We start from the raw sequence: 27,043 nt of genomic DNA, 5'->3' as shown, positions 1-27,043 counted from the left end.
GCATGATCCTTGCCTCTTTTGTGCCTCTACTATGTCTTTCCTTCTTCCCCTCCTTTCACATTTACTTTTCATGAAGTGGACTCACCATATGTGCATGGTGTTTATCTATTAATCTTTTAACCCTATAAAAACACATGTAATATAGATTGCATATCTACCCTGTGATTAGAATCATGTAATATGTGTATGGGAAGTGTTTGACTTAAAACAATTTAGTGCCCAGAATTAAATAGTGATCATTTCCTCCACTTCCCCAGAAGGTGATGACCAAAGCTGTTTTGTTTGCTTAAAGTCTATCTAAAATGCAAGTTACCACAAAAGCAAATTAAAACAAGATTTCATTTTCTACCTTTCAGATCAGGATAGATTAAAATAATTCAATAGCCCAAGTTCACATGGTAATGGACAAATGGGAACTGGCATCTAGTCCCTGGTGGCAGTTGAGAGTTGATATACCTTGGGGGGCAATTTGAGAATATGGTTAAAAACCTTAAAAGTGTTTATGCCACTTGACTCTGTAATTCCACTTAAGTATGTATTCTATGGAGATCAAGAAGTGCACAAATATTTCTTCTACTAAGACATTTAAAACAGAAATCCAAATGAAAAATGGCAGGGAATGAGTTAGGTAAATAATGGTATTTGTAAATGGTAGGCAACCATTAAAAATTATGTTTTTTAGGAAAAATTCAACATGGAAAAATGCTCCTAATGTATTAGTAAATAAAAATTATGTTCTCAAACATGACCCTGATTTTGTAAAAATTACATATGAATAGAAAAGAGATTAAAAGGATACATATCATAATGCTAATGAGATTCTTTATAGGATTACAGTATTTTCTGTTTTCTCCTTCATGTAATCTTGGTATTTTCCACAATGAACATGAATCATTTTTATAGTCGTTGATGATAAAGGTCACCTTTATGCAATCCCAGCCTATGAAAAAATGTATTAGGCTTGAAACCCTCCTCTCCAACTTGAAGTTGTCAGCCAGTCAGCAATATTCATGAACTCGTCTTGAGCACTGTATCAGATTGTATTTTTAATTATTTTTACCTTCCTCTAGTACATATCACTCAATGCCATGCACAATATACATTCCATCAGTGTTTTTTGAATGGGTAAATAAATGGGCAGTCAAATGATAAAACACTGAGGCTATGAAGTCACTGGAGCTGTGTTTACCTGATCTAGAAAGGCTCCATGACCAGGTGAGGTCCAGCTTCTGAGACTGACGTTGTAACCGTTATGTGACTTGATTGGTTGTAAAACCTCACCATTTGTACCTTCCAACCCGGCTCAGTTCTTGTATAGCTTTCTACCGAAGAAACGCAGAAGGAAAGTTGCTTCAAACATACGTTACTAGAACTGTAACTGCATCCTTTATTGAATGTTTTGAGTGTGCCAGGTACCACAAGAAGCACTTTACAGGCATGACGTTATCTAATCTTTGTGATAACTCAGGTATACTGAAGTACGTATATTGTTCCCACTGTGGGAGAAAAAATAAAACACAATTAAATGATTTGTTCAGTGTCATGTGACTTGCAAGGAGTGGAGTCAAATTCCAAACCAGTTCTGGTTGATACCGGACCATGGGATTAGTTACTATGCTACAAACTTCCTTCTTGGAATTAGAACACAAATTTTCAGTGGGGATTGACATGCCAGACTGACCCTGCTATTTTTTCTATTTCCTTCTTAGTATTGTTAATTTGAACTATTCTCGTGAGTGTATAGTGCAATCTCACGGTAGCACCTCGATATTTATTTGCTCTTATTAATAAGGTTACTGGCCATTTGGATAGCTTTTCCTTCATGAAGGGTTTGTTCAAATCTCTCGCTAATTTTTCCATGAAGTTGATTGCTTTTTCTTACTGATTTGAATAGTTCTGAGTATGTTCTGGCAATAGAACTGGTTTTGTGTCATAAATACCCTCTGTTCCATGGCTTGTCTTTTTACTGTCTTTGCTTTCTCTTTTCCTTCTTTTTCTCTTTCAATAACTTTTTCTTGGGGAAAATGTCAGTTACACATTCAGAGGCACACAAGTTATAATGAACCTCTATGTCACCATCATTTGGCTTCATCAGTTGTTACCCACAGCCACTTGTTTCATCTGTATCCCCACCTACTTCTGTTCCTCTATTTTGAAATAAATCTCAACAGTTATATTTCATCTATAAATATCTTAGTGTCACTAACAGATAAGGGCTCTTTAAAAAATATACAACCACAATTCCATTATCATACCGAAAATGTCCTAGTAATCAATGATTCATTCCTTAATCCATAAAATATTCAGTGAATGTTTAAATTTCTCTGTCTCACATTTTGTATTTACATTTTGATAGGTGACAGAACTCTTAAACTCTATTAAGCTTTTAATCTATAGGTTTCCTCCATTTCTTTTTTCCTTCTTGCCATTTAAGAAACCAACTAATTTGTCCACCAGTTGAGTTTCCAATAGTGTTGATTTTAATTATTGCACCATTGCATGCCATTTAGCACTTCTCTGTTCTTGTATCGTATGTAAATTGGAAGTTAGATCTAGAGTGTTGATCAGACTCAGGTTCAATATTTTTTGGCAAGAAATCTCCACAGGTGGTATTGTACACATCTATCAGAAAACACATAATGCTTGTTTGCTTCTCTCTTTTTGATATTGGTAGACACTGATCATTGCCTAGATCCATTATTTCATTGCGGGGGTTGTGTGTGGGGGGGAAGCACTGAAACTCAAAGCATAAACCACTCATTTTAATTCATCTATGGTATTATGTGACTTCACTGAATACTGCTGTTTCACCTAAAAACTTGGGGTGACTTGAAATTAATATGTTTAATGGAAATCATGAGGTTTCTGTTTCAGTTTGTGATCCTAGCTAGATACCCCAGTCAGTAAACTGTAGGGGGATATGTTGTGATTTCTGAGGTGCACATCCACCATGGGCTTGGGTTGGTGAGGGAAGAATAGTATAAACTTTAGGTGTTCAAGGAAATGAAAACGGTGTTGGTATAGAGTTTGCAAAAGAGTCCTAGATCTAAAATGCACTAACTCCTGCTAAAAGAACAACTTTGCCCACATACCGTCCTGGAATATATAATGGGTTTAAAGGGGGTCTCTCCAAGTTCCCAACCTTCAGTGAGAGGGAAGCATTATTGAGAGGGAAATAAAGCAGCCTCCTGAAACCCAGTAGAAACTCACAGCTTGTGCCTTGGTGAAATCCAGGGGGTTATATAGCTTACAGGTTACTGCTGTCTGGGCATGTGAATTGAGGCATGCCTTTTTTTACACAGCAGCCTTTACTGCTGGGGGGACTAAAACACAAGAGACTGCCATGGAATACGAATTTTGCTCTTGGAGATTTAACATTCAGCATTTCAAATACAGATCATTTGTTAGCTCAACAGACAGAAGGATGAGACCAAGCTGTTCTAGAGAAGGAGGTAAAGCCCTCTGAATACAGAGAAGATGAAAAGAACAGTAGGTGATTGACAGAGTTTGGTTTTGCACTTGGGAAGCACTTTTGTGTGCTAGACACATACTTCACTGTTGCGGCAGTAAAATAGCAGAATAAAAGGTGCTAGCTTTACAGAGTTCTATTTAGATAGATGCTAAAAAGAGGCAAAGCCTTTTCTGTTGTATGTGTTTGTTTAGATTCCTACTTTCATTAATGGTCTCAAAAGAAACTAAACAGCATTCTGAGACCATTTTAAATTAGGAGGGCTAAAAATCAGGAATTACGACCAAGAAGAAAATGGTTTCAAATCTATAGACAATCAAATGCAATTTCAACATAAAAAATGCTCCATCAATTAAAAAATTCTCTAGGATCATAGAAATAACCCAATTTAATCAATGCAAGAGAATTAAAATCCTATGAAAGTAGGCACTGTTTGTTCTGTTTACTGCTGTATCTCATGCATCTAACACATTTCCAGTCCATTGTAGGTGTTCAACAAACATGCTGAATGAATAAATTAAAGCCCCAAAATTATTAAAACTAAAGTTCCAATTGTGAGATAAAATCTGTAAAAAGGACAGTGGTAAATTCAGTCTTGACAAGCTGTCATCTGAAAAATTCTGTTGAAGCAGCTTAATAGAAGTGCTGGGTTAATACACCCATGTCTAGAAAGTTGTAAAACAACTGGAGAAGGTCCAGAGCCAAGCCTGACTTGCTCCAGATTATGGAGAATGACAGCCAGACTTGCTGTTTGCATTCCTGTCTCTGCCTTTTGGTAAGCAGTTTCCGTTTCAACAAAATCTCATTTCTAATTTATGCTGATATTTATATGTCTAATGATTTAATATCAGATCATACCAGTCTGACCTTCAGGGTACCCTTGACATGCATTTTTCTGATTGACCCTTTACATATATTACATACAAACCAGGCAGAAATCATTCTTCTTGACATGCACCTCTCAGGTGAGAATTGTGGTTTCACTTCATTCTCCAGAAACAGCCTTCTTCGCAGACTCCATTTAAAAACAGCTCCCCTGCCCCCTCCCCACCCCTGTGTCTTCGGTAAGCTTGTCCAGACATGGGATGCATCATTAGGCCAGCTCTCCCGTCATTCCACTGCTTGCAAAGCAATCATTTATAGGCGTTTGGTGTTTTGTCTGACATCTGTTTGATGCTGAGCTCCAGCCTTTGTCTCAATGAATCACTTGTCAGCAAAGGTTGTGGCATTCTAGGCTGGATTTCACACCTACAGGAAGGGTTGCCTGTGATGTAAGTGATCTTAGGCTTTTTGGAAATGATCAGCTCCCCCATCTCCCCACAGGGCATGAGGAGACAGGGAATTGAGGGAGACCTGGGAACTCATGCTTAATTCAGGCTTATTTACATTTATCAATGAGTGCTCTGTCCCCATGCACCTGAGGTAGACTTTCCTCTCTCAGACAACATTGCCAACTCATTCCCATGGTTGAAAATGTTGCTGCTAGAAAGAACCAGGCTGAAATATCTGTGCAGAGCATTTTGAGAACATCAGAGTAAGAGCAGAGATTTTTGAATAAAAAAGGAAAAAAGAAGAACTCACTATTCTTTGGCAGTCTGCAGATAATTTTTTAAAGTGCGACTTGATGGCTGTTTCCAGGTTGGTCCGTAATAGTGGAAATGTCCACTAGAGCGGTGGGGAGTCAGCGGTCAGACTGGGTCATGAACCAGGCAGGGCCTAGCAAGGCATGGAATTGAGGAGTCCCTTTTCTTATTCTCCAAACAGGGCGAATATAGTGAGCTTCCTCTATACCACAAAGCCTGAACCCTTTCCTTGTAAAAAGGGATCATTCATATAGAGTGTCCCATATAAACTTTTGTGTCCCCCGAGGGCTTGAGGAGGGCAAGAAAGGCTGGAGCCAGGTGAAGCCCAAGAATCCCACAGGTGGCCTTCTAAACCGGCACCAGTTTATACAGCATGCGTTGTAGGGCACAGGTGGAATGCAAGAAGAGAATACAGAGAAAATCTCATAGAAAAATCATGCGCTTTCCACTTCAGTATGTTTTGTGAGGGAAGAGGGGTGAGAGACAAGGTGTAAATTGGAGAGATTTTTCTTGGTGCCTTTTAAATTCCTTGCACTGGTTTCACGGTGATTTTATGAAGAGTTTGTCCCAACAGATGTACCCTCTGGATAGGAAGTCAGAATTGCCAGCTCTGATCCAACAGTAGGTAATAGGAGAGTTTTTTTCATCTAGGTTTTAATTCAAAGAGAATGGGAAAAGGGACCCAAAACCGAGATCCCATCTGAGGCTTCTGGGTCCTACAAGGGATCCTTTTTATGTTCCTAAATCGGTACAAGGGGGTGGGGTAGGGTGCCAAACCTTGGGCTCATCAGTCACTTCATGCATGTGGGTTGGCAAACATTTAACCCTGAGATGCAAATCGTTTAATCATGCTGACTCAGTGGTGACCAAAAGTTCTGAACCCTTGGGAGCCAGGAATTCCCAGCCTGATGCGATAATGCATTTCACAGCATGAAGTGCAGATCTCCAGGACCCAGGCTAGGGAAAAGAGAAGGTGGGGGATCTATAATCACCTAAGGTTTCTACATAACAAAGGCAGATCCTCCCTTCCAGACTCAATGGTAGTGAGGGATCCCAAAGGGCAACTCCCACTTCCCGTCCCCCTCCACATACCTTCTTCGCCTTTCTGTTTGCACCATTAGGTCAGGAGGTTAATAAAAATGCACTCTAAAATTATAAAGAGGATGAAGCCAGGCATGAATATTAGATTTCCACTCAAGTCTGAATATTCCATCTGGACATTAAGAAAACGCATTTGCTTCACAATCTTACAGTTCTGTCCACATTTGCTTGGATAGGTCTGAGATGCTTAGGAACTTGATGACTGCTAATTCCCTTCCTTGGAAACAAAGCTAGGAATGCAGGTTGGATCCCAGCTTAGAAGTAAAGTGTTGCAAGCTTTCTGTGTAGTCAAATAATGTATCAGGATAATGTTGCATTTGGGATCAAACAGAAGCTGGGATTTGAATTTTTCATCTTCTATTATGTATTTTTCCTTTTTCTTTCTCTTCTTCCATCTTTTTTATTTTTCCTTCTCTTTCTCTTTTATAGAACACTCTCATCCTTAAGGATGGACCTGTAAATACACAGCATTTCCTCTTCAGTCACTTAAAAATATTTACTTATTTCCCAAGGGCATCAATCGCCATTGAAAGAAATAGTTCATTGCATCAAGCAGCCACTCTTAAAGAAAGTTGTTTTTACAGCAAATATTATAAAATGATGTTATGACTGAAGGATGACACTTCACATTAACATCTTGGCTCTGCACGCTCATTCTCAAGGGATGGCTCCACTGAAAGTAAATTGCTGCTGAAAACAAACCAATTGGAAAATACACTTGCTTTTTTTTTTGTCTTTAAGGTTTTCACAACGGCTTCAAAGGAATGTGAATTATCATTTGTTTTGACCCATGAGCAGCAGAACTTATTTTGAAGACTTAAATAGGCAATACAAATGTAAACAGAAATCTAGGACTCCCAAATGCTAAAGCTAAAAGGAGTCAGTCTGAAAACATCAATTCTACTCAGCATTTATTTTCACTTGAAGATAGTGGAAATCATATATAAATCACGGACAATATGAGTTCTTCTTGCCTGGCAATTGTCCACATGAATCTGTTAACCTCTAAGTATAGATACAGTGTTAACAGAAAGACAGGGCAAGATGGCAGTTAATTAGCAACCGAAACTACAAACTACAATAGATACAAAGTTTTGTTATATAAATTAATTGCCATTACAAAAAGGCAACTGCTTTGGCTAAGAAGGTACAAAAACTGGTAACTTCCATAAATATAACAAGAAGCTAAGTGAATACATAACAGGCTGTTTTTCCCATATAATATTTGAATATGCAAAACGAAGACACCTGTGGCACTTTAATGAAAGTAGGAATAATGCATACACACACCCACCACCCACCACCCACCCACACACACCCAGCCAAGCCCCCTCCCCTCCCTACAAGTGGATTTCCAAAACATGGCAAATTCTAGGGTTACAAGGACAGGATGCCACACGGAAGCAGCAAGACGGCGAGCTCCGAACTGCTAGACAAAGAAGGAGCCTTATTGACAGTTGTAAAGCATTAGGCGTCAGACAGAAACTTGTCAAAAACAGCTGTTGTTGGGTACTGATTGATAATGTTTTCATTCTGATGGCTGAGACACTGCAGACAGTCGTGGGTCTGAGAAGAAGCCCATCACTGGCGCACAAATGAACACACACACACACAGACAACGGGAAGTCATTTAACAGATGGCTTAGGAGGACTCAGCCACAGTATCTTAAAAAGACAACATGCTACATTTAATGAACTTGCAGAGGAAGCAATGCCTAATGATCATTTATTTTTCATAGAAGATGAGCACATCAGGACAAAATAAAAGCAGAAATTGTGTAACTGGTCATCAGAATAAAAGTTTTGTGCTGCTCACAGATTACATGGTGTAAAAATATTCAAGGATGCTGTAGACAAAATTGAATATGAATTTTTTTGATCCATGCCATTTAAAAAAAGCTTCAGGAAGTATTCGATGTTTCAAAGGTAATGATTTCATTAAAATCCACCTATGTGATTATATTTGAGTGATGTACATCTCTGGAGAATTACAAGGGTAATATCACCCTGTAACACAGTGTAAACCTGCAGTATTTGGGAATCAGTCCATGCTACCTAAAAACTACAAACATGTTTTTATTGCAGATGAAGGGAGCAGTTTTTCTAACATTTGGCCACTTTGTATTTTCAGTGGTCAAAAAAACCTACAAAACATGCCAAAGAATATTTCCTCCCTAAACCTCGATATCCATAAGATTATTTCTGATTTAGAAAAGGTCAAAGGCGCCAAACTTTAATAAAACTGTACAGTTATCTCTGCATAATTTTGTCATTTAAATTATGTAAAAAAAAAAAATCAGTTCCAAAGACTGAATTGGGGCCCTAAAATGACTAATTTACTCAGCCCCAGCACATTTTTAAGGGCTCATTGAAACCCCTGAAAATAGAGGTTTATAATAGAAATACTGGTAGACTTTTAATTACTAGTTGGAGACATTAACTGACTCCATTAAACTACATTAGCACTTAATGAATGAATATACAGAAAAGGCTATCTGTGTTATATTTGTCAAATCCATGCCAGCTTAAACCCCAGTTGGTATCAACTATACTTCATTTGGCTGTTCTTACATTTTTTCTGTTATTTTAAAAATTATTTTCTCTCTTCCAATCAGATACTGAAGATTTTTAGAAAAAGATACTTATATTATGTTGCAGCTTGACTTTATGCAGGGTAATCTTTCCATTAAAAAAATATTTGAGGACTTGATGAAACAGTAATCAATGTTGCATGCATTGTGCCTAAGTTTCCTCTCTCTCTTCTCAAAAACTAAAACAATGTCTTTGCTCTTAAAAGGGGGGAGTGAGACTTCACATGTCAACAAGGAAACTATGGCAGGATATTCCTTTCCCATAAGGTGATTAATTGAAGTTTTTAGTGCTAATTTTTCTCTCATAATCTATAAGGCTAGTAGACAAAAAGCTAAAAGATAAACTAAAATAAAACAATATACATATTATGGGGAGTCCTAGTCACATAATACTGCACCTCCAAACCCAGGGAAAATGAGTCAAAGTTCTGAGTCCCCCTGAGTCCTTCCATAAGGGATTTGATTTCCGTGAGCCATGAATTCCACTCATTTTAGCACAGAGTATAGAAGAGACACTTAGAACAACAGAAGGAAAAGACATGCGGTGAAGATAATTAGTGGTAAACAGAGAATAAATTCTCTCTCAGTAGTGTGTACTTGACGGTAATGCTGATGATAGTTCACCTGCTATACAGAATATTCACTTTCACAGAGAGATGGGAGTCTGAGGACAACTAGAGGAAAATAGACATTGAAGCCATTATAGTCTTGATGCCAAAATAAAATTAAAATGAGAAACTAACATGATAGGTTCAAGGCCTTCTGGGAACCCGTTTTCTTTGCCAGATTTCACATTCTTACAGCTTCATGATCTTTTTCTTCTAACAAATTTATCAGCTGAGAGAAGCTGTCTTTCAGTGCATCCATGTCATCCAGTGAGCAGGGCTGCAGAATCCAGCGTTTTCCGCGTGCGAGTGGTTCAAGTTCAAAATATTTTTTGACCTTAGAGGGGGAAAGATAAATATGTTATTAATTATATCAGAACCTTTCTCATTCCAAAATTGTGAGAGTGATGAAGTAGGGGGATTTCAAAGAGAACTTATAGGAATAGTGATGCCTACGACTTTGTAGAATTCCATCCACAGCTGTTATTATAATGTGGGTTATATGTTGTGACCTAGGAGTGTTTTCTTTAGGGGTGAATGACCCACTTGCAAGCCACCATTTCACCCATACACTTACAAGCATGGGAGGTCCTATGAAGCCTAAGAAAGAATTATATGCACCATGGCACAGGGCAAAATATACTGCAGACCCCAAAATGATTCAATTCCATCAACATAACCCTAGCAGAGCAGCTTCCACTACACCACCCTGCTAGTTTATTAAATTGGTGAAAACCTATAGTACGTACTATGTCAATTATATGGACTATCAAACATATACACCAACACATACACATATACCAATGTATACAAACACACTAAATAATCTTTGCTCTGTCCCCCTGAATTCTAGTATCTATATTTGAGATCTGGGGAAGCATTGTTTAGAAAAGAGGATTGAAATCAAGTGTATAGATATGCACATGTGAACTTGAACATACATACAGACATAAAGTCTACCAACTATTTTTTTAACCCCCAGTCCTGAATTTTCAGGAGGGAAAAATCAAGATCTTATAAACGGTAAGTGGAACAGAGAATTTGCTGTCTTAAAAACCTGTTTGATTAATAACCAGTCACAAGCCACTCTTAGTATACTACTTAGGATACTGACCAATAGCATCCATGATCACCATGCAACTAAACACCAAATTATTGCAAATAAACACCAAATTATTATGACTTCCAGAAGAATTGATCATTTTCTTTCAAAGGGTATGATAAAGTATAAAGTTCACGAAGTTCCTCTCTCTCTCTCTCTCTCTCCCCCCCTCCCCACAACACTGTATCATACAAGAACAGAATATTGTATTTATAGCCCAGAAAACTTTAAATAACATAAAATACAACCAATAGCAACATCAGAAGAGGCATTGTTCAAAGACATCCTTGGTCAACAAATTTCATTAAATCCCATGTGCCATGGAAAATTCCAAGGTCTTACCTTAGTCAATATCTGACCTAAGAAAAAAGATGTCTTAACCATATGCCATTCCTAAATGCATTTTCATTTTGTCTTTTTCATCACAAGCCATACTATTAGTAACAGCAGAGATCCACTGTCCAAAATAGTGTTAAGGCACATTTTTTCATGTGAACAAGAAAATATATGTAAGAAATACTAAGTGTTTATGCTAACTTAGCAACAAGTATGTTAACATTTTAGAGTTCAAGTGTGACACAAAAGACCTCCTATAGATATCTGCAAATTAGTAATAAATATGACAGGCATATCTTGGAGATGTTGTAGATTCAATTCCAAACCACTGCAAAAAAGTGAATAGTGCAATGAACTGAGTGAAACTATTATTTTGCTTTCCCAGTACATATTAAAATTATATATAATCTTTTCAATGGTGGAGGGTCTTCCCTCAAGGTGGATAGCTGCTGACAGATCAGGGTGCTGATGTTGGGGGGTGGCTCTGGCAATTTCTTAAAATAAGACAACAAAGTTTGCTGCATTCATTGACTTGTCCTTTCATGAATGATTTCTCTGTTAGCATAGAAGGCTGTTTGTTAGCATTTTACACACAGTAGAACTTCTTTCAAAATTAAAGTCAATCCTCTCAAACCCTGCCGCTGCCTTATCAACTAAGTGTATGTAATGTTCTAAATTCCTGGTTGTCATTTCACAGATCTTCACAGCATCTTTACCAGGGGTGCTTCCATCTCTCCACCAGGAGTGAATCATCATGAAGTTTCCATCTCAAGAAACCACTTTCTTTGCTCATCCATAAGCAACTTGTCATCCATTCAAGTTTGATCATGAAATGCAGCAATTCAGTCACATCTTTAGCTTCTACTTCTACTTCTAGTTCTCTTGCTATTTCTACCACATCTGCACTTATTTCCTCCACTGAGATGAAATCATCCTCCAAGTCCTCCATGCAGTCTGGAATCAGCTTCTTCCAAATTCCTGTTCGTGTTGATATTTTGACCACTTCCCATGAATCACACGTGTTCCTAATGGCATCTAGAATGGTGAATCCTTTCCAGGAGGTTTTCAATTGACTTGCCCAAAACCATCAGGAGAATTACTATGTATGACAGCTATAGTCTCATGGTCTGTATTTCTTCAATAATAAGACTTGAAAGTCGAAATCACTCCTTGATCCATGGGCTGCAGAGTGGATGTTGTGTTAGCCGGCATGAAAACAGCATTAATCTCATTGTCCATCTCCATCAGAGCTACTGGGTGACCAGGTACATTGTCCACGAGCAGTCATATTTCGAAAGGGATCTTCTTTTTCTGAGCAGATCTCAACTGTTGGCCTAAAATACTCAGTAAACCTTGTTGTAAACAGATGTGCTGTCCAGGCTTTGTTGTTCTATTTGCAGAACACAGGCAGAGTAGATTTAGCATAATTCGTAAGGGCCCTAGGATTTCTGGAATGGTCAGTGAGCATTGGCTTCAGCTTAAAGTCACTCCTAACAAGAGAGTCAGCCTGCCTTTGAAGCTCTGAAGCCAGGATTGACTTCTCTGTAGCTATGAAAATCCTAGATGACATTTTCTGGCAACAGAAGCAATTAGAACACACACAGCATTTACCAATTAAGTTCACCATCTATGTGGGCACAGTCTGTGGCACCCCAAAACAATTCAATAGTAACATCAAAGATGGCTGATCACAGAATCACCATTATAAATATAATAATGAAAAAGTTTCAAATATTGTGAGAATTACCAAAATGTGATGCAGAGCCACAAAGTGAGCAATTGCTGATACAAAAACGGTGCTGACAGATTTGCTCATGCAGGGTTGCCACAAACCTTCAATACAGTGAAGTACAATAAAATGAGGTATACCCGCACTACTATTAAAAAAAAAAAAAGAAGCCTGTGAGAATAGATGGACTCATTAATTTTGATTCTGAAGAGTAATGAAAATCTCATTACAGATGAGAAAATGGGTGCACAACTTCAGGACAATGTTATTTTACAAATCATGTTAAGAGGATTCCCCCTTATGAAAATGAAAACTCCATTCTTTTAATTTCTTTTTTTGTAGAGCACTGATAACAACTTACTTCCAAGAGAATCTGCAATTGCTTGTGCAATGACCACAACCGGGGGCCCAGGCTGACCCATGGAGGGACGTCTTGCCAGCCAGCCGACCAAGAGAGTCACTGGCCAGCAGGGGGAGAAAGAGTTGGCAGGAGAGACAGGTAGGGAACACGTTTAAGTCTACAGCTAGGAGGAGGAGCTGGCCGCTCTAAGAGCTGAAAATCAGAGATGTCAGTCTCCTTGCTTTTCCCACAAAGTGTGGTTTCAGACTGCACCACTGAATGCAGAAATGAGGACCCCCTTGCTTATTATACAAGCCAGTATTTCATCGATAATTTCTCCCTGTCAAGAGGGGACGGCATATAACATTCAACTTCTGGTACATGAAGGAAGTTGTACCCGTACCACATTCTATAACCTCAAATCTAAAGGGGCAGCATTTTATGTATTCAAAATGACTGGGAAAAGTACTGGTGCTAAGAAATTCAGTAACACTAAAATAAAGGAAAGGGCTAATACAGTGAGTGTACATTATTGACAATACTTCTTCCAAATGGTTCATTCAAAAATTCGCAGAACTGATCCTGGTAGCATAAAAACAGCTAACTTGAAAGCAAGGTTAGACTTAAATAATCACAAACTATAACTTGAGATATTTTGCAATATGGACCAGACACACACAAAACCGGTAAGGTTGTTAGCTACCCATTAGGTTAGTTCCTAGGCAACTGAAAATATAGTCTATCACATAGGCACACTTGGGAGGTAATAAAGATGTCTGAAGGTAGTTATGCTTCTGAAGTTGTTCCTGCTGAATATTAAACTTGAGAAGGAAATGGAAGCTTTGATTACAGGGTAGTCACCCATAAAGGAGCCGAGTCAGGTGGAGCTGACAAATATGGCTGAGCAACATAAGATTTTCAGATCTGTAACCTAAGGGGGTCAAACCCTGTCACCTTCACACTACTGGTATCCAAGTGATTCTGCACCACTCTACATTTATAATATCAATTTTAAAACAAGCTTGATGTCCCAGTGATCATCAAGTATGGTGAGTAACCAGGTTTGCTGCTGGAACATAGCTTTTCATAATCAGAGTTTCATGTATCTAAAAACAAAGAATACAATGCATGAGAGGGGAAGATGAAGACTTAATGCTCTGGTTTGACTCAAACTTTTTTCTTCAGAATGAACATTTTTATTTAGTTTTCTTACATTAACCTGAACTTTAAATTCTACCTTCTCTGTAATATTACAATAAAAATTATTCAGTCCCATTGACTAGTCCACCTGTTGTTTTTTTTGTCCTTCTATGTGCTGATGGAAATTTTAAAGAAAGGTGTTTTGAGTGTGACTAACATAGATCATATGCTTACATCTGGTATTTTTAACGTTAAAAAAAAACTGGCTATGATGCAAGGATCAATTTTTTTTTCATGATGGATATAATTATTTAAAGGTTTTTTTTCTTATGAAGATAAAAGTTTTTCCAATGACTCAAGAGAAAATGAACCTAAGTCCTCTGAATACTTTTTCAGCTGCTCAAGTGTCCTGCTTAACTGGAAACTGCTAGAATAAGATGTTGGTGAATGTTTTGAATTGGCTTCTGGGGATGGCACTGGGGGAATGACATCAGAATACAGCTGCCTGGCAGCTTGTGGTCATTAGGTATTTTTCAGGATAGCCACAGAGAGTGGTCATGTGTTAGTGGCCATGTGTCTGTCCCAGAGGTAGGAAATCAAAGCCACCATGAGAAGTCAACCTATTGAGCTGTGTCGCCAGAGCCTTTCCTCACTCAGGCAACTGCAGGGTGACGGGCATTACTGCATTCCATGACTCACACATTGCATTTACTGTAAAGTCCTCATATAACAGAGACAGATTGGCACCACCTCATTGCTGCTCATGTTTGTAGCAGCTGTGAAACCTGTGAGACATTACACAGCACAGGAGACCCACTCACTGGGTAGGAGATGTCCATTATGCTTCCTTGGGAAGAGAAATAATAAAAACAATCCTTTCCTACTTACCAGACCTCTCACGGGGTTATGTGATGATACTCACTGATGTCTCTATCTTGCCCTCACTTCACTTTCAAAAATTGTATTTTCAATTCTTGCAAACTTACTTTGATTATGTTTCTAGAAACACATAAATAGTTTCTGAACTGCAACATAGGTCTTTTCTTTTTACAAATCTGCAAACCTCATTGTAGTTATAATGATAAGGTGCTTGTTTTTCCTATTTTTTTTCTTAAACCCCATAAATAGTGTGTGCCCAGAGTTGGCCTCATTTTCCTTTAAACAGTCTAGGGAACAGGGACCTAGAACAGTCCAGAAGGGATTAGTGTTTTTATGTGACCCAGAGTTTTAAGCTCAGACATTTATAAACGGCGTTTGGACCCATCTGAATGTGGTGAGACATTAAAAAGAGAGTTAGGGTGTGTGACAATCCTTCACTGCATGGGACTGTGCTGTGCAACCTAAAATTCATCACCTTCATTCTAGTGAACTTGGTGTCATTAGCACCAGCCTGTCATTGCTATAACTAAAAGTGCCCCACACCCTCCCATGTCCAGAGTACCATCTGCACTGGCCCTGTCCCTAGTGATGCAGGGATTCCTGTCTGGGGCTATTGGCTTATTTTTGCACACATTCCCCACTGGAGACAGGAGCTGGATATTTGCTCAGCCCATACTTCACCACATCCCCACCTACAACACAACACATATATTCCCCCTGTGAAAAACTAGCAGATTAACAACTGACCCCTCTTAAGCTTGAGGGTGCCTGTGGTGGGATGAGGATCAGTACAAGGAGCTTGGGAAATCTGCATCCTGAAAGTTGGCTTCCCACAACATCATTCATTCAAACACCATGTCTTGAGTGAGACTGGTGAGGGCCGGCGAAGGCAGCATGGGCTTCAGTGAGCCACCGGCGCTCCACTTGCCAGCATATGGGGGCCCGTGAGTAGAGCAGAATACTGCAAAACAAAAACAGAACAGAAACAACAGCCTGACAAGGGAGCTGTCCTCACTGTGTGTATTATAAGATTACAAGATCCCACCCCACCCAGGCTTCTCAGTGACCATAAAATACTGTTTAATACTATACAGCTTACTAAAGGCTCTTCACTCATTTACAGCACTCTGACAATATTTCAACTGGGAGAAAAGCCAATGAAGAGGGATATGATTATTAGAATAATTCTTAAATCATGGTAAGTCAATTTGAAAAAGAGGTATCTTGGTAGAGGACTGTCAAAACAAACTTAAGAAATAAAGGCACAGTGCTCGCTTCGGCAGCACATATACTAAAATTGGAACGATACAGAGAAGATTAGCATGGCCCCTGCGCAAGGATGACACGCAAATTCGTGAAGCGTTCCATATTAAAAAAAAAAAAAAGAAAAGAAATAAAGGCACATTCATTCTTCATCTCTGGAAGAGGAGTCCAGTCTCATGAAGGAGTCTGGGCTGACAATTTCAGCTCCTTGACTAACCGTGATAGGTCAGCAGCTAAGACAGACGGTAGAGACTATTGAGTGGGTGAGCATTGCAAACCAAATACAGAAAGCCAGGAGAAAGAACTGTGGTGTGGATTTGACAGGGAGAAGGGCAAGCCCGAGGATCAAGCAAGAGAACATGACTCAGCAGTCTTGATCCCAGTGGAGTCATTACGGCTTTTTGTCATTTTAAACACACAACATGTCCATTGCATAGTTTATATTTTTCCAAGAACTACAGGAAGAATGTTTTTTGAGACAAATTCATACTGGGTTTGAGCTCTTTTGTGAAAGTGTGGTCTGGATGATGAATTTACCCAGGACTCCAATTAAGAGGATGCTAAGAGAGCCTGAACAGACTGAAACCTTGTAGGATATAGTCCCTGACTGTTAAAAAGGGAGTGGGATTTCCCTCTTCTACACCCTGGTTCCTTACTTATATCACCAGAGCAGATGCACCTATTGTATTAACAAGTCACAGTGAGGGAAAACATTTGTATGGACATGCTGGCTGTGAACTTTCTCTTTCCAACTCCAGGCACAAGGATGTCAAATTGTACTACTTATGAAGTTGGCCATGGTTTGGAGTATTTACACCATGGAAATCTACAAGTGCAACAAATCAGGACTTTTTTCTTCCTGGAGAGTGGGTGGGTTGTCAAACACCAGCACACCACTGAGTATATACGTCTCGTATGTATGTCTGCAAAGGGGCCCTCTAACCTTGCTGTCTTCATTGCAGGAGCTCCTGGACCTCCCCCAGAGTCAGAGGGAACTCTGTCCGCACTGCACTGTGGCTCCAGGATGGGGTCTGGAGGTAGAGAGGCAGGGTTTCCTAAGGATTCTTCAGAGTGCATTTTTGGCAGCTTGTTCAAAGAAAGGTTAGTCTAGAGAGAGCAGCACCAGCTGGTGCCTTTTTCACTGTACTGCTTGCAGGATTTTGAAATACTTAGAAAGGTACTAAATATGTCATTAAAAGCAGAAGTCAGTAACACAATTTGCCATAGTCCCAAAGATATACAGTGCAGAATAGATATCACCTACTTCTGAGTACTAATAGGGAACAGAAAAAGACAACTTGATGTTAACCAATACCACAATATTGCTTGGGGAGTGCACATTTATAATGGATGATTGATTTCAAGAACACCAGGTGTAGTTCTGATAAGATGGCTTCTTTAAGCAAAGTGCAGCCTGCCTGACCTTGGAATAATTAAAAACCAGACAACTGCCTGCAGGTTATGACCTGTGATTGAGTCTCACTCTCATTAGAAGTCTTCTTGTCCAGTCAGTAACCGCTCATGTGTACAGAATATTATGTTATGACAATAATTACATAGAAAACTTGTTTTCCATCGCACAGGAGAACCTGGCATGTCCCACAAGAGCCAAAAAAAATGTTCCCATCTGTCTTGGTAGTAGGGCCTAGGATCTGAAAAACATTCCTGTTTTTTTGCTTCATCTGCTAACCTAGAAGTACAGGACAAATTACATCTATTTTTCTCTTTTTGATGTGCCTACAGGGTTTGTTTTATTTTCCTATCCAAAAAGCCTGCTTATCAGTCAACCACTGTGAGGGGCACAAAGAGGCTACAGGTGCTTCCTGTCTTTGGGGATCAATGAAGGACATCCAGTATCCCCAGGCAGACTGCCTCCTCTATCCAGTCGCTCTACCTCGCCCTCCAGAGCCTGGACTGATTCTTGCATGCAGGCCTTTGCTCCAACTCCTGACTCCAACCCAACGTGGGAAGGATCAACCTGTAAGTACTCTTATTTTAAGACTTAGCAGGTATGTCCTACCACTCAAGAGGAAGCCTTAATGTAGAAGAAACACCTAAAAGCAGAAGGGGCCTAGTCACTGTGGCCCCTGTTGGTTGCCTCCCAGCACCCTGCCACTAAAATTCCCTGTAAATAAAGTTTTATTGGAACACAGCCACACTTATTCACTTACTGACGGCTGCTTTCTTGCTACAGTGGCAAAGGGGAGTAACTGCTACAGTCGCAGTATGTCCTCCGAAGCCTAGACTACTTACTACTTGGCCCTTGAAAGAAAAAAAAGATGACCACACCCTGGCTAAAGCATTCTGCAGCTTCCTGCTTTGTCCAGCAGGGGCACAAGAAGCGCTTGGGAGGGGCTGGGGAGCCCACCTTCCAGGCCTCAGTGTGACCTTGCTTGCTGGCTCTCCTCTTCCCCGCTTTGGCTCACACTTCGGGGCCACAGAGGAGTTGGCTTTTCTACCTGGCCAGGCTCCACTTAGGGTTTCAGATGCTTTGGATTATAGTCTAGAGGCAGAGGGTCATCTCTTAGCAAAGCCACGTTTTTTCCTCTGTGTACAGCCTGGGTTTCTTTTCGTGTGCAGACTTGTTAAAGGCTGCAAGAACCAGCCAGGGCACAGAGTCTGTGACCTGTCAGTTTGAGACCTGTGGCGTCCTTTAGGATGGTTTTTAGTGCAGATGAATACTAGTTGTTACTTTGCAGTTTGAAAAGGGAGTATACAACTTACGAAATTTATAATGTCTAGAACTTAGATCTTCTTGAAGCTGTTATATTCAATCTGAAAACCTTAATATTCTATTTATACATTTGGTAAATTTTAACAATACATTTAGGAGGCTGAGTACTGTTTAGGGCCATTTATAAGCTTAGTTTAATTAACCATTCTTAAACATTTCATTCAACTTTCTTTTTAAGCATTTACTAATAATCAAAACAAACTCAAGTAGGAAAGAATTCTTTTTATTGCCATAAGAATTAAAAAAAATTCTTCCATTAAATTCATAAATTCAATGACTCTTAAGTTCTGGTACTTTCTTAAACTATTTATAAGCTTAATTAAATCCTTATACCTTTCTATATCACAGGCAGGCCAATTCTGAAATCACATATTTTAAATTATAATTCCAAAGTGAATCTACTAGGTTAATCTATATATAACATATACTTTAAATGAAAGTACTAGTACTGTAGGTTTGATTGTTTTATCACTTCTACACTCGTAATGTTAAACCTTCCAGTGTTAAAAAGACTTTCCCATAATGGAAACAACTTTCCATCCCAGATGAAATGGGTTATCATTCCATGGAGGTTCTCAGCTCACTGAACTTGATTTGGTTTCCAAACAGAGTTTTTAGGCTGATTGGAGCTACAGAAATACAGTGCAAAATTTTTGGAGACACTCATTTATAAAGTGAAGCCCTTTATAAAAATAATTGGCATAATAAGAACCTCGGCCTTGAGACAGGATTGTCTGCTCCTGGAGGAAAGTTATGGTCACATATTTCACTGGTCTACTTGCAGAAGCAGACACCTTTCCCTAAAACTTTGGATAATTTCCTCCATACTTGCTTGGACTTTGCATTTCTTGTAGCATATATTTTAACATCTTTTCTTCTGGCTCTACAGATATTGAACTTTCTTTTATTGAGATATACCCTGTATGCTATAAAACACACTCTTTTAGTATATTTGCAGATATTTTCATCATTCGAAAGAAAATTCCTTAACCATTAGCAGTTACTTTCCATTTGCCCTTTCCCCCAGCCCTTAGCAGCTACTAATTTACTTGCTGTCTCTATGGATTTGTTTATGCTTGGCATTTCATATAAGTGGAATCATATAATATGTGGCCTTTTGTGTCTGGCTTCTTTCACTTAAGCATAATGTCTTTAAGGTTCATCCATGTTGTGGCATGTTATCAGTACTTCATTCTTTTTTATGGCTGAATATATCCATTGTATTTGGATATACCACATTTTATTTATCCATGTTTATCAGTTGATGGACATCAACTGATGTCCTTTTGGTGAATTACATGCACCATTATTTTCTCCTTAAAGCAGGCTTTATAAATAATTACTGTATAAATTAATGGGTTAGGGTATCAGGATAGAATGGGGATGAGGCACTTCCACAAGGCTGTGGTGAACTCCCTGCTCATCCAGACTTATGAGGATTTCCTAGTTTCATGAGGATAACCCAGATTTGGATAACTCTTCTCTAGTTTTTTTCATGTGTATGAGGCCTCAGTTCCTTGAGTCAATGGAAAAAAAAATTATTTTGTATTCTCTAATGTACTCAGTACATCAGACATAAAGAGAACACTCATTCATTTATTTAACAAAGTAAAAAGACTGAAACTATGATGAAAAGGGCAACAAAATATGTACTACTATATTTCATCTGATTTTAAGTGCTGCTAAAGGAAAGAAACTGAATATTAGAGAGAAGTCACTAACTCTTTTCAATTAATCAGGCCAAGGTTTCCTGCAGGAGGTGGGATTTCATGAACATTTTCAAAATTGTAGGTCTAATTTGGTTTAAACTTTATTATACATATGCCTACAGGCAGCTGCAATGAATTATGCAAACAGAAAAATAAGCAAACCTATCATGGAAAAATAGAACCACTCCAGAAATCTCAAGACCCACAGGACACTTGTGTTTTGAGCTATTCCTTTAATCTGTGTCCAAACAAAGCACCTAATTCTTATCTCAGAGAATGGAAAGCATTGATATATGCAAAAGAGAAGCAGCCATATGCCTGTCTTTGCATGCAGATGTGGGTGTCAGCCTTTTCAATAACATCTATAACACAGTCATTAATTACAGAGGCAGCCAGGTTTCAACAGCAGATCATTTTCTCTTGCCATTCCCTTCTCTTCTCTTCTCTCTTTCCTTTCTATTATCATTTCTATTCTGCACTTTCAAAGGGCATTCCTTTTTGGTGCCAAGCACTTTTCAGGTATTACCCCTTGATTCTGTATCTCCCATGTTTGAGATGACACTCAATTATAGTTTACCTTTATTTCAAGAAAGCAAATATTGTAAGTAGGAAGAAACCTATCTATGCAAAACTTTTTCCAGGCAATAGAATACGGTTGTTTAAAAAGTTCCCACTCTATGTATGAGAGCTAGTCAAGTATGTACTAGACAGGAAGGAGAGTTTAATGAGTGAAAGCCCCAAACACATCAGAGACAACCAATTAGCTTGTCTGAAATGCAGGCTTGTAAAGCTATCAGTAACTTATAAAATGGTCTGCTACACACGAGTAAAATGTTGTTTAAATGGCTTGCTTAACTAGATGCATTCACCATGAAATTGAGTCTTTTAAGGTTTTTTTTTAAACTTAATACTCATTAACTGTGCATATTGAAATGGCTGGCTGGGTGGGAGGGTGGGTAGACTTTCTGGTAGTGTAGAGTACAGATTAAAGATACGAATTCTGTATTTTATGAGGTGAAGAGGTTTTGGAAAAAAACAAACTCACCAATTACCCACAACCATGTCTGCCTCAGGAACTGAAATGGATCAACACAATTAGGTTATTTGTCCTCTGCCTTGAAAAATGCTTGAATGGGCATTGGTAGATGTACTCTGAGGACATTGTGATGCTGAGAATTTAAGCTTTTGTGTTAGAGATCCACACTGTTTTCACCCAAGTCTGTGATTCTACAAAATGGCATGAGAGAAAGAAGACCTCAAGCCTGGAATTTTTCAAATCCAAGACGTGCTGCAGAGCAATCATCAAATTTCATCCCCCAAAGACAGACCTTATTTACTACAACATTGGAGGTAACTTGATGTTAGCTGACAAATAAACAACAACCGCTAGACTATTTCATATTTTGAATTTTCTTAAAACATTATTGTATATTTTGAAATTGTTTTTTGGCCATGACTCATACTCAGCTTTTTCTGTTATACAGGCCCCATGCCACAAACATAATTCAATCAACAGCCCCCTGATCAGACAACCAGGAGAAGCTTTGATTCCGTCAGGTCTAGCTCTTCTCCCTTCTTAGTCAATGTTGGTACCCTTAACACACTTCATTAAACCACAGACAGTTGACCTGCTCGGGGGATTCTTTGACACAACAAAATATTGGGAAAAAAAATACTTTTAGACAATAGTTGTTAAGGACACAAAAATCTTTTAAAAATAGTTCATGTATTCTAGCTTATTTGTTTTTGTAATGGACTGTATGCCCGTCTCCATCTTGCAGCTGTGAGGTGGGAGAAGGCAAGAGCATTAGTAACAAATGAAAATATTAATCTATGGAGTCCAAATAAACATGTTTAATATTGGCCTTGTGGTACTATGGCAGCACTCTGTCCTAACAACGACAACACTTAGATGTTGGAGCCGATTCAAAGTCTTTGACCTTAAGCAGGAGACAGACAAATATGGCAAGCCATGTGTCACTCAGCCGCCAACGGAGGGTGCCAGTGGCCCTGTCCAGATGCAGAGATAGTCAAGGGATGTTCCTGTCAGCAGTTTGTCCTCTGGCTCCAGCAAGAAGCCACCATGGAAATGCTGAGAGGGAAAGGAAAAACAGGAAGGCGTGGAGAGACGGGGGAAAGGCAGATAAAGCTGACAGCCACCTCAGTAATGCATCGGAGTAAGGGGAGCAGGTAACAAATGGCCTTGTAGCAAACTGCCCTGTTGTTAGTCACAGAGAGACAATTTCTTTTCCTACTGGCGATATAGCCAGGAGCCTAATATCCTGGCAACTGAGGAATATGAGCTTGGAAAGAGGCTTGCAAGCAGTCTGAGGAAAGAAAAGCCGAGTGGTGATATGTCCTGAGGAATTTTAGCCAAAAAAACTCACACAGGGCTATCTGAACTCAGAATAAAGCCTGTGAAAGGCGAGTCGGGAGAACATTACAGGCAGACATAAAGAGAACAGCAGAAAGAAAGGTCCAGGAAGCCACTGGCCGCACGTACCCCGGCGCTGTTAGTGTGGCCTTGGCTCTCCCTTGTCAACCCAGGACTCGTCAGAACCACTGGTTTCCAGCGGGGACAGGGATGGGAAAGGGGGTGCTACAGGCATGGCACGGGTGACAATCAGGGATGCCACAGCGAGCTTCCCGCCTGCCCACGACAAGCAACTATTTAACCCCCAAATGTCAGTAATGCCGAGATTGAGAAACTCTGCTCTGAAGTGATTTCTTAAGGCAGAATCAAAAATCTTGTCAAGAACAATCTAGGGTTTGTCAGCACAAACCGTCAGCCTCCCTCCCTGGAATCAGGAGATCTAGGAACTGGACTGGAAAGGCAGACTAGCAACGGTGTCAGGGAGCATGGCAGGCGGCTGGTATGTACCTCTGTCCTTGTTTGTTCAAGTTCAATATGAGAAGATCTTGGGGCGGGCATGGTGGCAGAGGGCAAGTGAGAACTTTAAATTGGGCTGAAACCCATTCCCCAAGGAAATAGCTAGTTTTCACTCATCCTACACATTTAGTGTCAGCTCTGGGGCTATGAAGGTGAGTATGAGAAGCCCCAGGCACCATGCAGCATCCGCAGTAGCGAAGGGTCCGGCAGAAACCCAGTAACTATGCAAACAACTAAACAGAGTCACGTGGAGACAAGTGCCATGAAGATAAAGAAGGCCCCACAGCAGCAATGACATTAGCCACGCAACAACCCAAGAGGGGCTGAAGGCATAATGTGAGTTAAACATTAAGCGCCCACAGGTAAACCACACAAATCTCGATCTGCTTTCAAAACCGAATTTCACACAGCTACAATAAAAGCTTTCTTGATTGGCCTCTTTCTAATCACCTAGGACTACCTGACTCTTCACTGCCCTGGCACCAGGGACTGACGCAGCCCGCACAGTGAGTGTCCTGACCCAGTGGACGAAATGCCCACCTGATGCTCGCCACACACTCAATGCCCATGACTGGTCAGCGGCTCTCTGCCGCATCTGCTTATTTTTGCTCCTGAGCTGCTTCACAATTCTCATTAAGACAATCATATCTGTTATTATGATTAAGTAATTTAATTACATGTGACACCAAAGGATGAGATACAAACTTGGAAAGAGAATTTCTACTTCTGTGGAAAACTAAATGGAATGCGTTCAAAGAGCTCAATACAGGTAAGTCTCTACAAACAAACTGCTACTGAATCAGATTAGGAAAGGCGACTCTAAAGGGCTGGGAGGCAAAGGGGCAGATTGCTTCCCGGGTCTTTGACTTGGGACTCATTTTAAAGGAATAGGAGATGAAAGTCATAGGTAATGGCTGTGTTTTATGCAAGGAATATTATACAAAGCTTTGATTAGTGGCCACATACTCAGAGAAAAAGCCAGTTGTATGTTTTAAGTTAAAATAAATGTAAAATACATTTATTGATTTATTTTTTAATGACAAGATAGTAACTAATTCTTGATTAACTTATTCAACTACCAGTTCAGATCACATCAGATATGGGACCTTCTAACTGTACATTTCAAATCACACTTTTTATTTTGTCTGAATCAAAAGCCTTCGCAGAGGGGAAGTCATTAACACCCACTTCAGTCTGAAGTTTAGAGTGTTACATAAAATCATGCCCACTGTCAGAATCAACACTAGTGTCTATCACCTCAAATCCTTTTCTGAAAGAAAGTAGAGTATAAATAAATACAATCAAAATACTCACATCCATACCCACACCCTTGCACTCACTACAGAAATATTTACATCTATGAATATATATCATAGTTAAAATGGTATACCTCACTTATTAAATACAGTATCCCCTAACAAGACAAACATTACATTATTTTGAATGTGTTTGTAAGATATCTTCTAAACAGAACTTATTCCTACTTTCTAGATTCAGCAACAGGAACAGAATTATACAGTATACCCACTGGGAAAATTTCCCTGAACTTTTCTGACCAATGCCCAAGATTACTATCTCCCACACTTACGGTTCTCTAGGGAACAATCTTAGTGTTTTGTAGAAAATCCTATTTTACCTTGAAATTATCTGTTTATTTACACTTTTCTCACATCTCCAGCAGTAGGATGACAATTCTATCTTAGCATTTAATAGCAAAAATCATATAATGCCAATACCTCACAAATGACAGCTTGTGCAAACTACTTTTAACTAGAAGGTGAGTGTTAATAATAACACAAAATGATGCATGTAAATGGCATTTACTTTTGCATGCCCACAAATTTATTTTCAATGAATGAATTATCTGATGACCTTGTCTTTATCCCATTTAATGTGAGGGGATCTAGACTTGAAAGTCCTTGAAATCGGGTTCGTAAAATTTAGATGCCTACTCATGACATCTAATTTTTCACACATGAAGATGTGGCTCTAGAGAAATAGGGATATGAAAAATGAATTCCTGTCTGACTCCAGCTTCTCATCCAGACACATAACACATGTAACCCACACACTACTTAGCAGGTTAAATGCAGCACATGGTTTCCATAAAACATTCGAGCAAGCAGAAATCTCTTGCAGCTGCTGAAATATTTGCAGACTTTTTATACAAAGTCACAGACTACCAAGTATGTGGTAACAGGCCACAGGCTGAATTGCTTATTGGTGCAGTTAAAAGGGGCAACTTGATTGGCTAAACTGCAAAGACGTCTGCTATGACTTCAGGGCTGCAAGGCTCAGATCGGTAACTAAAAGCATTATGCTCTGGAATGGGGTTTGCCTGGTTCTGACATGACCACTGACCCTGCAAATCACCAAGACATGGGATACTTCCTATACAACCCAGGGAAAGAGAAGGAAATGGAGCAGATAAATGCGTACAAAATAATGGATGGAAGTGGACTGAACTAGCTGTTTTCTCTCTCTCTCTTTTTCTTAAATTAGGTTATTAAGCCAAGGATTTATTTAAAGCATTGAAAGACATAATTTATTAACTAGCACTCAGGGAAGAACTGAAGAGTTCCAAAATGAGCAAACCTGTGTCCTTACAGGCAAGGCTTTGGGGTGGGAGTAGGGGGGAACTGCATAACTATCTTAATGGCTTTTAAATTTTTATGAAATACTATAAGCTAGACTCTTACCATTCAGGTTTATAAAATTCATTTGTGCTGTATCATAGATGTTTAAAAATATTCCTATATCTGCACAAAGCATAAAAAAGCTCTCTGGAAAATCATGCACCCCTTGCACACCCAATATTCCCCTCCCCACTCCTCCCACCCCCAGAATCCTTCCCATCTGCCAGCTGGGTTTCATTTTAAGAATTTCACACTGCATATAAAGTGCTATTTTGGCCATGTGGCTCCAGAAATGTGAATTTATAGTCTATTCAGATAGTACGCAAGTGATTGACAGAGAGGGGATTAACCAACTGGGTGCAATGAAGCCGCTGCCTCTTCCTTCGGGTTAAGTTTCCAGGAAAGTGTGGCCATCCTTACACTGTCTCACTGAGCCTAGAAAGCAGGAGGCTCCCCCAGCAGGGAGCATGCACTTTACTACTAAGTGGCCCCCCTACCTTCAAGCTTTTTCCCCTATGTTTCTGTACCCTCACATTCCATCCATTTCTCCACATGTAAAATGGGAATACTAGTTTGTTTGCTAAGACATCCTTTACAATGTTCATTTCCAGACACATAACACATATTTATAATTACTACTCTTCAGGTGTAAGAGTAAAATTTTAGGAAAGTAGGTGTGTGTATGTTAGGTTTTTTTTAAATAAGGGCTAGCAATGCCTGACAACTTAAACACAGGAAGACTTGGCATGTAGTTTTCAGAGATGAGTAGGAAGTCCTGGGCACCTAGAAGTGTCTCAAATACCATTGTTATTTCAGCTTTTCCACGAGGTAGTCCTGCTTCTTCAACAGTCACCTATCTTGTTTCAGACTCACCATCCTTAACTATTATTACAAGCATGAAAGTGATGTTACAACTCAGTATTCAGATTTTCCAAA

At 39.4% G+C, this 27,043-nt stretch overlaps 1 protein-coding gene and 1 non-coding gene across 12 annotated transcripts in view; one reads left to right on the top strand and one right to left on the bottom strand.

Moving 5' to 3' along the window:
- Positions 1-1,363: 1,363 nt before the first annotated feature.
- ARL15 (ARF like GTPase 15) overlaps positions 1,364-27,043 on the bottom strand; it is a 442,427-nt gene continuing 416,747 nt past the window's right edge. For 6 of the 11 annotated variants that reach the window (XM_073236298.1, XM_073236295.1, XM_037022071.2 and 3 more), the window contains one exon: positions 7,047-9,686. In XM_073236298.1, the coding sequence (XP_073092399.1) occupies positions 9,534-9,686 (153 nt within the window). In that variant the 3' untranslated portion in view covers positions 7,047-9,533. Of the gene's footprint in view, positions 9,687-15,618; positions 15,837-27,043 lie in introns of those variants that run through there. The other 5 variants (XR_012131183.1, XR_012131184.1, XR_012131166.1 and 2 more) reach the window with 4 other exon arrangements.
- On the top strand, positions 16,143-16,249 carry LOC118973093 (U6 spliceosomal RNA). The gene has a single exon (XR_005062316.1). It is a non-coding gene; the product is annotated as a U6 spliceosomal RNA (small nuclear RNA).

The sequence above is a fragment of the Manis javanica genome, chromosome 1 (genome assembly GCF_040802235.1).
Source record: "Manis javanica isolate MJ-LG chromosome 1, MJ_LKY, whole genome shotgun sequence".
Taxonomy (NCBI): Eukaryota; Metazoa; Chordata; class Mammalia; order Pholidota; family Manidae; genus Manis; species Manis javanica.
The sequence above is the reverse complement of the archived record's forward strand: the minus strand, read 5'-3'. Positions and strand labels throughout refer to the sequence as shown.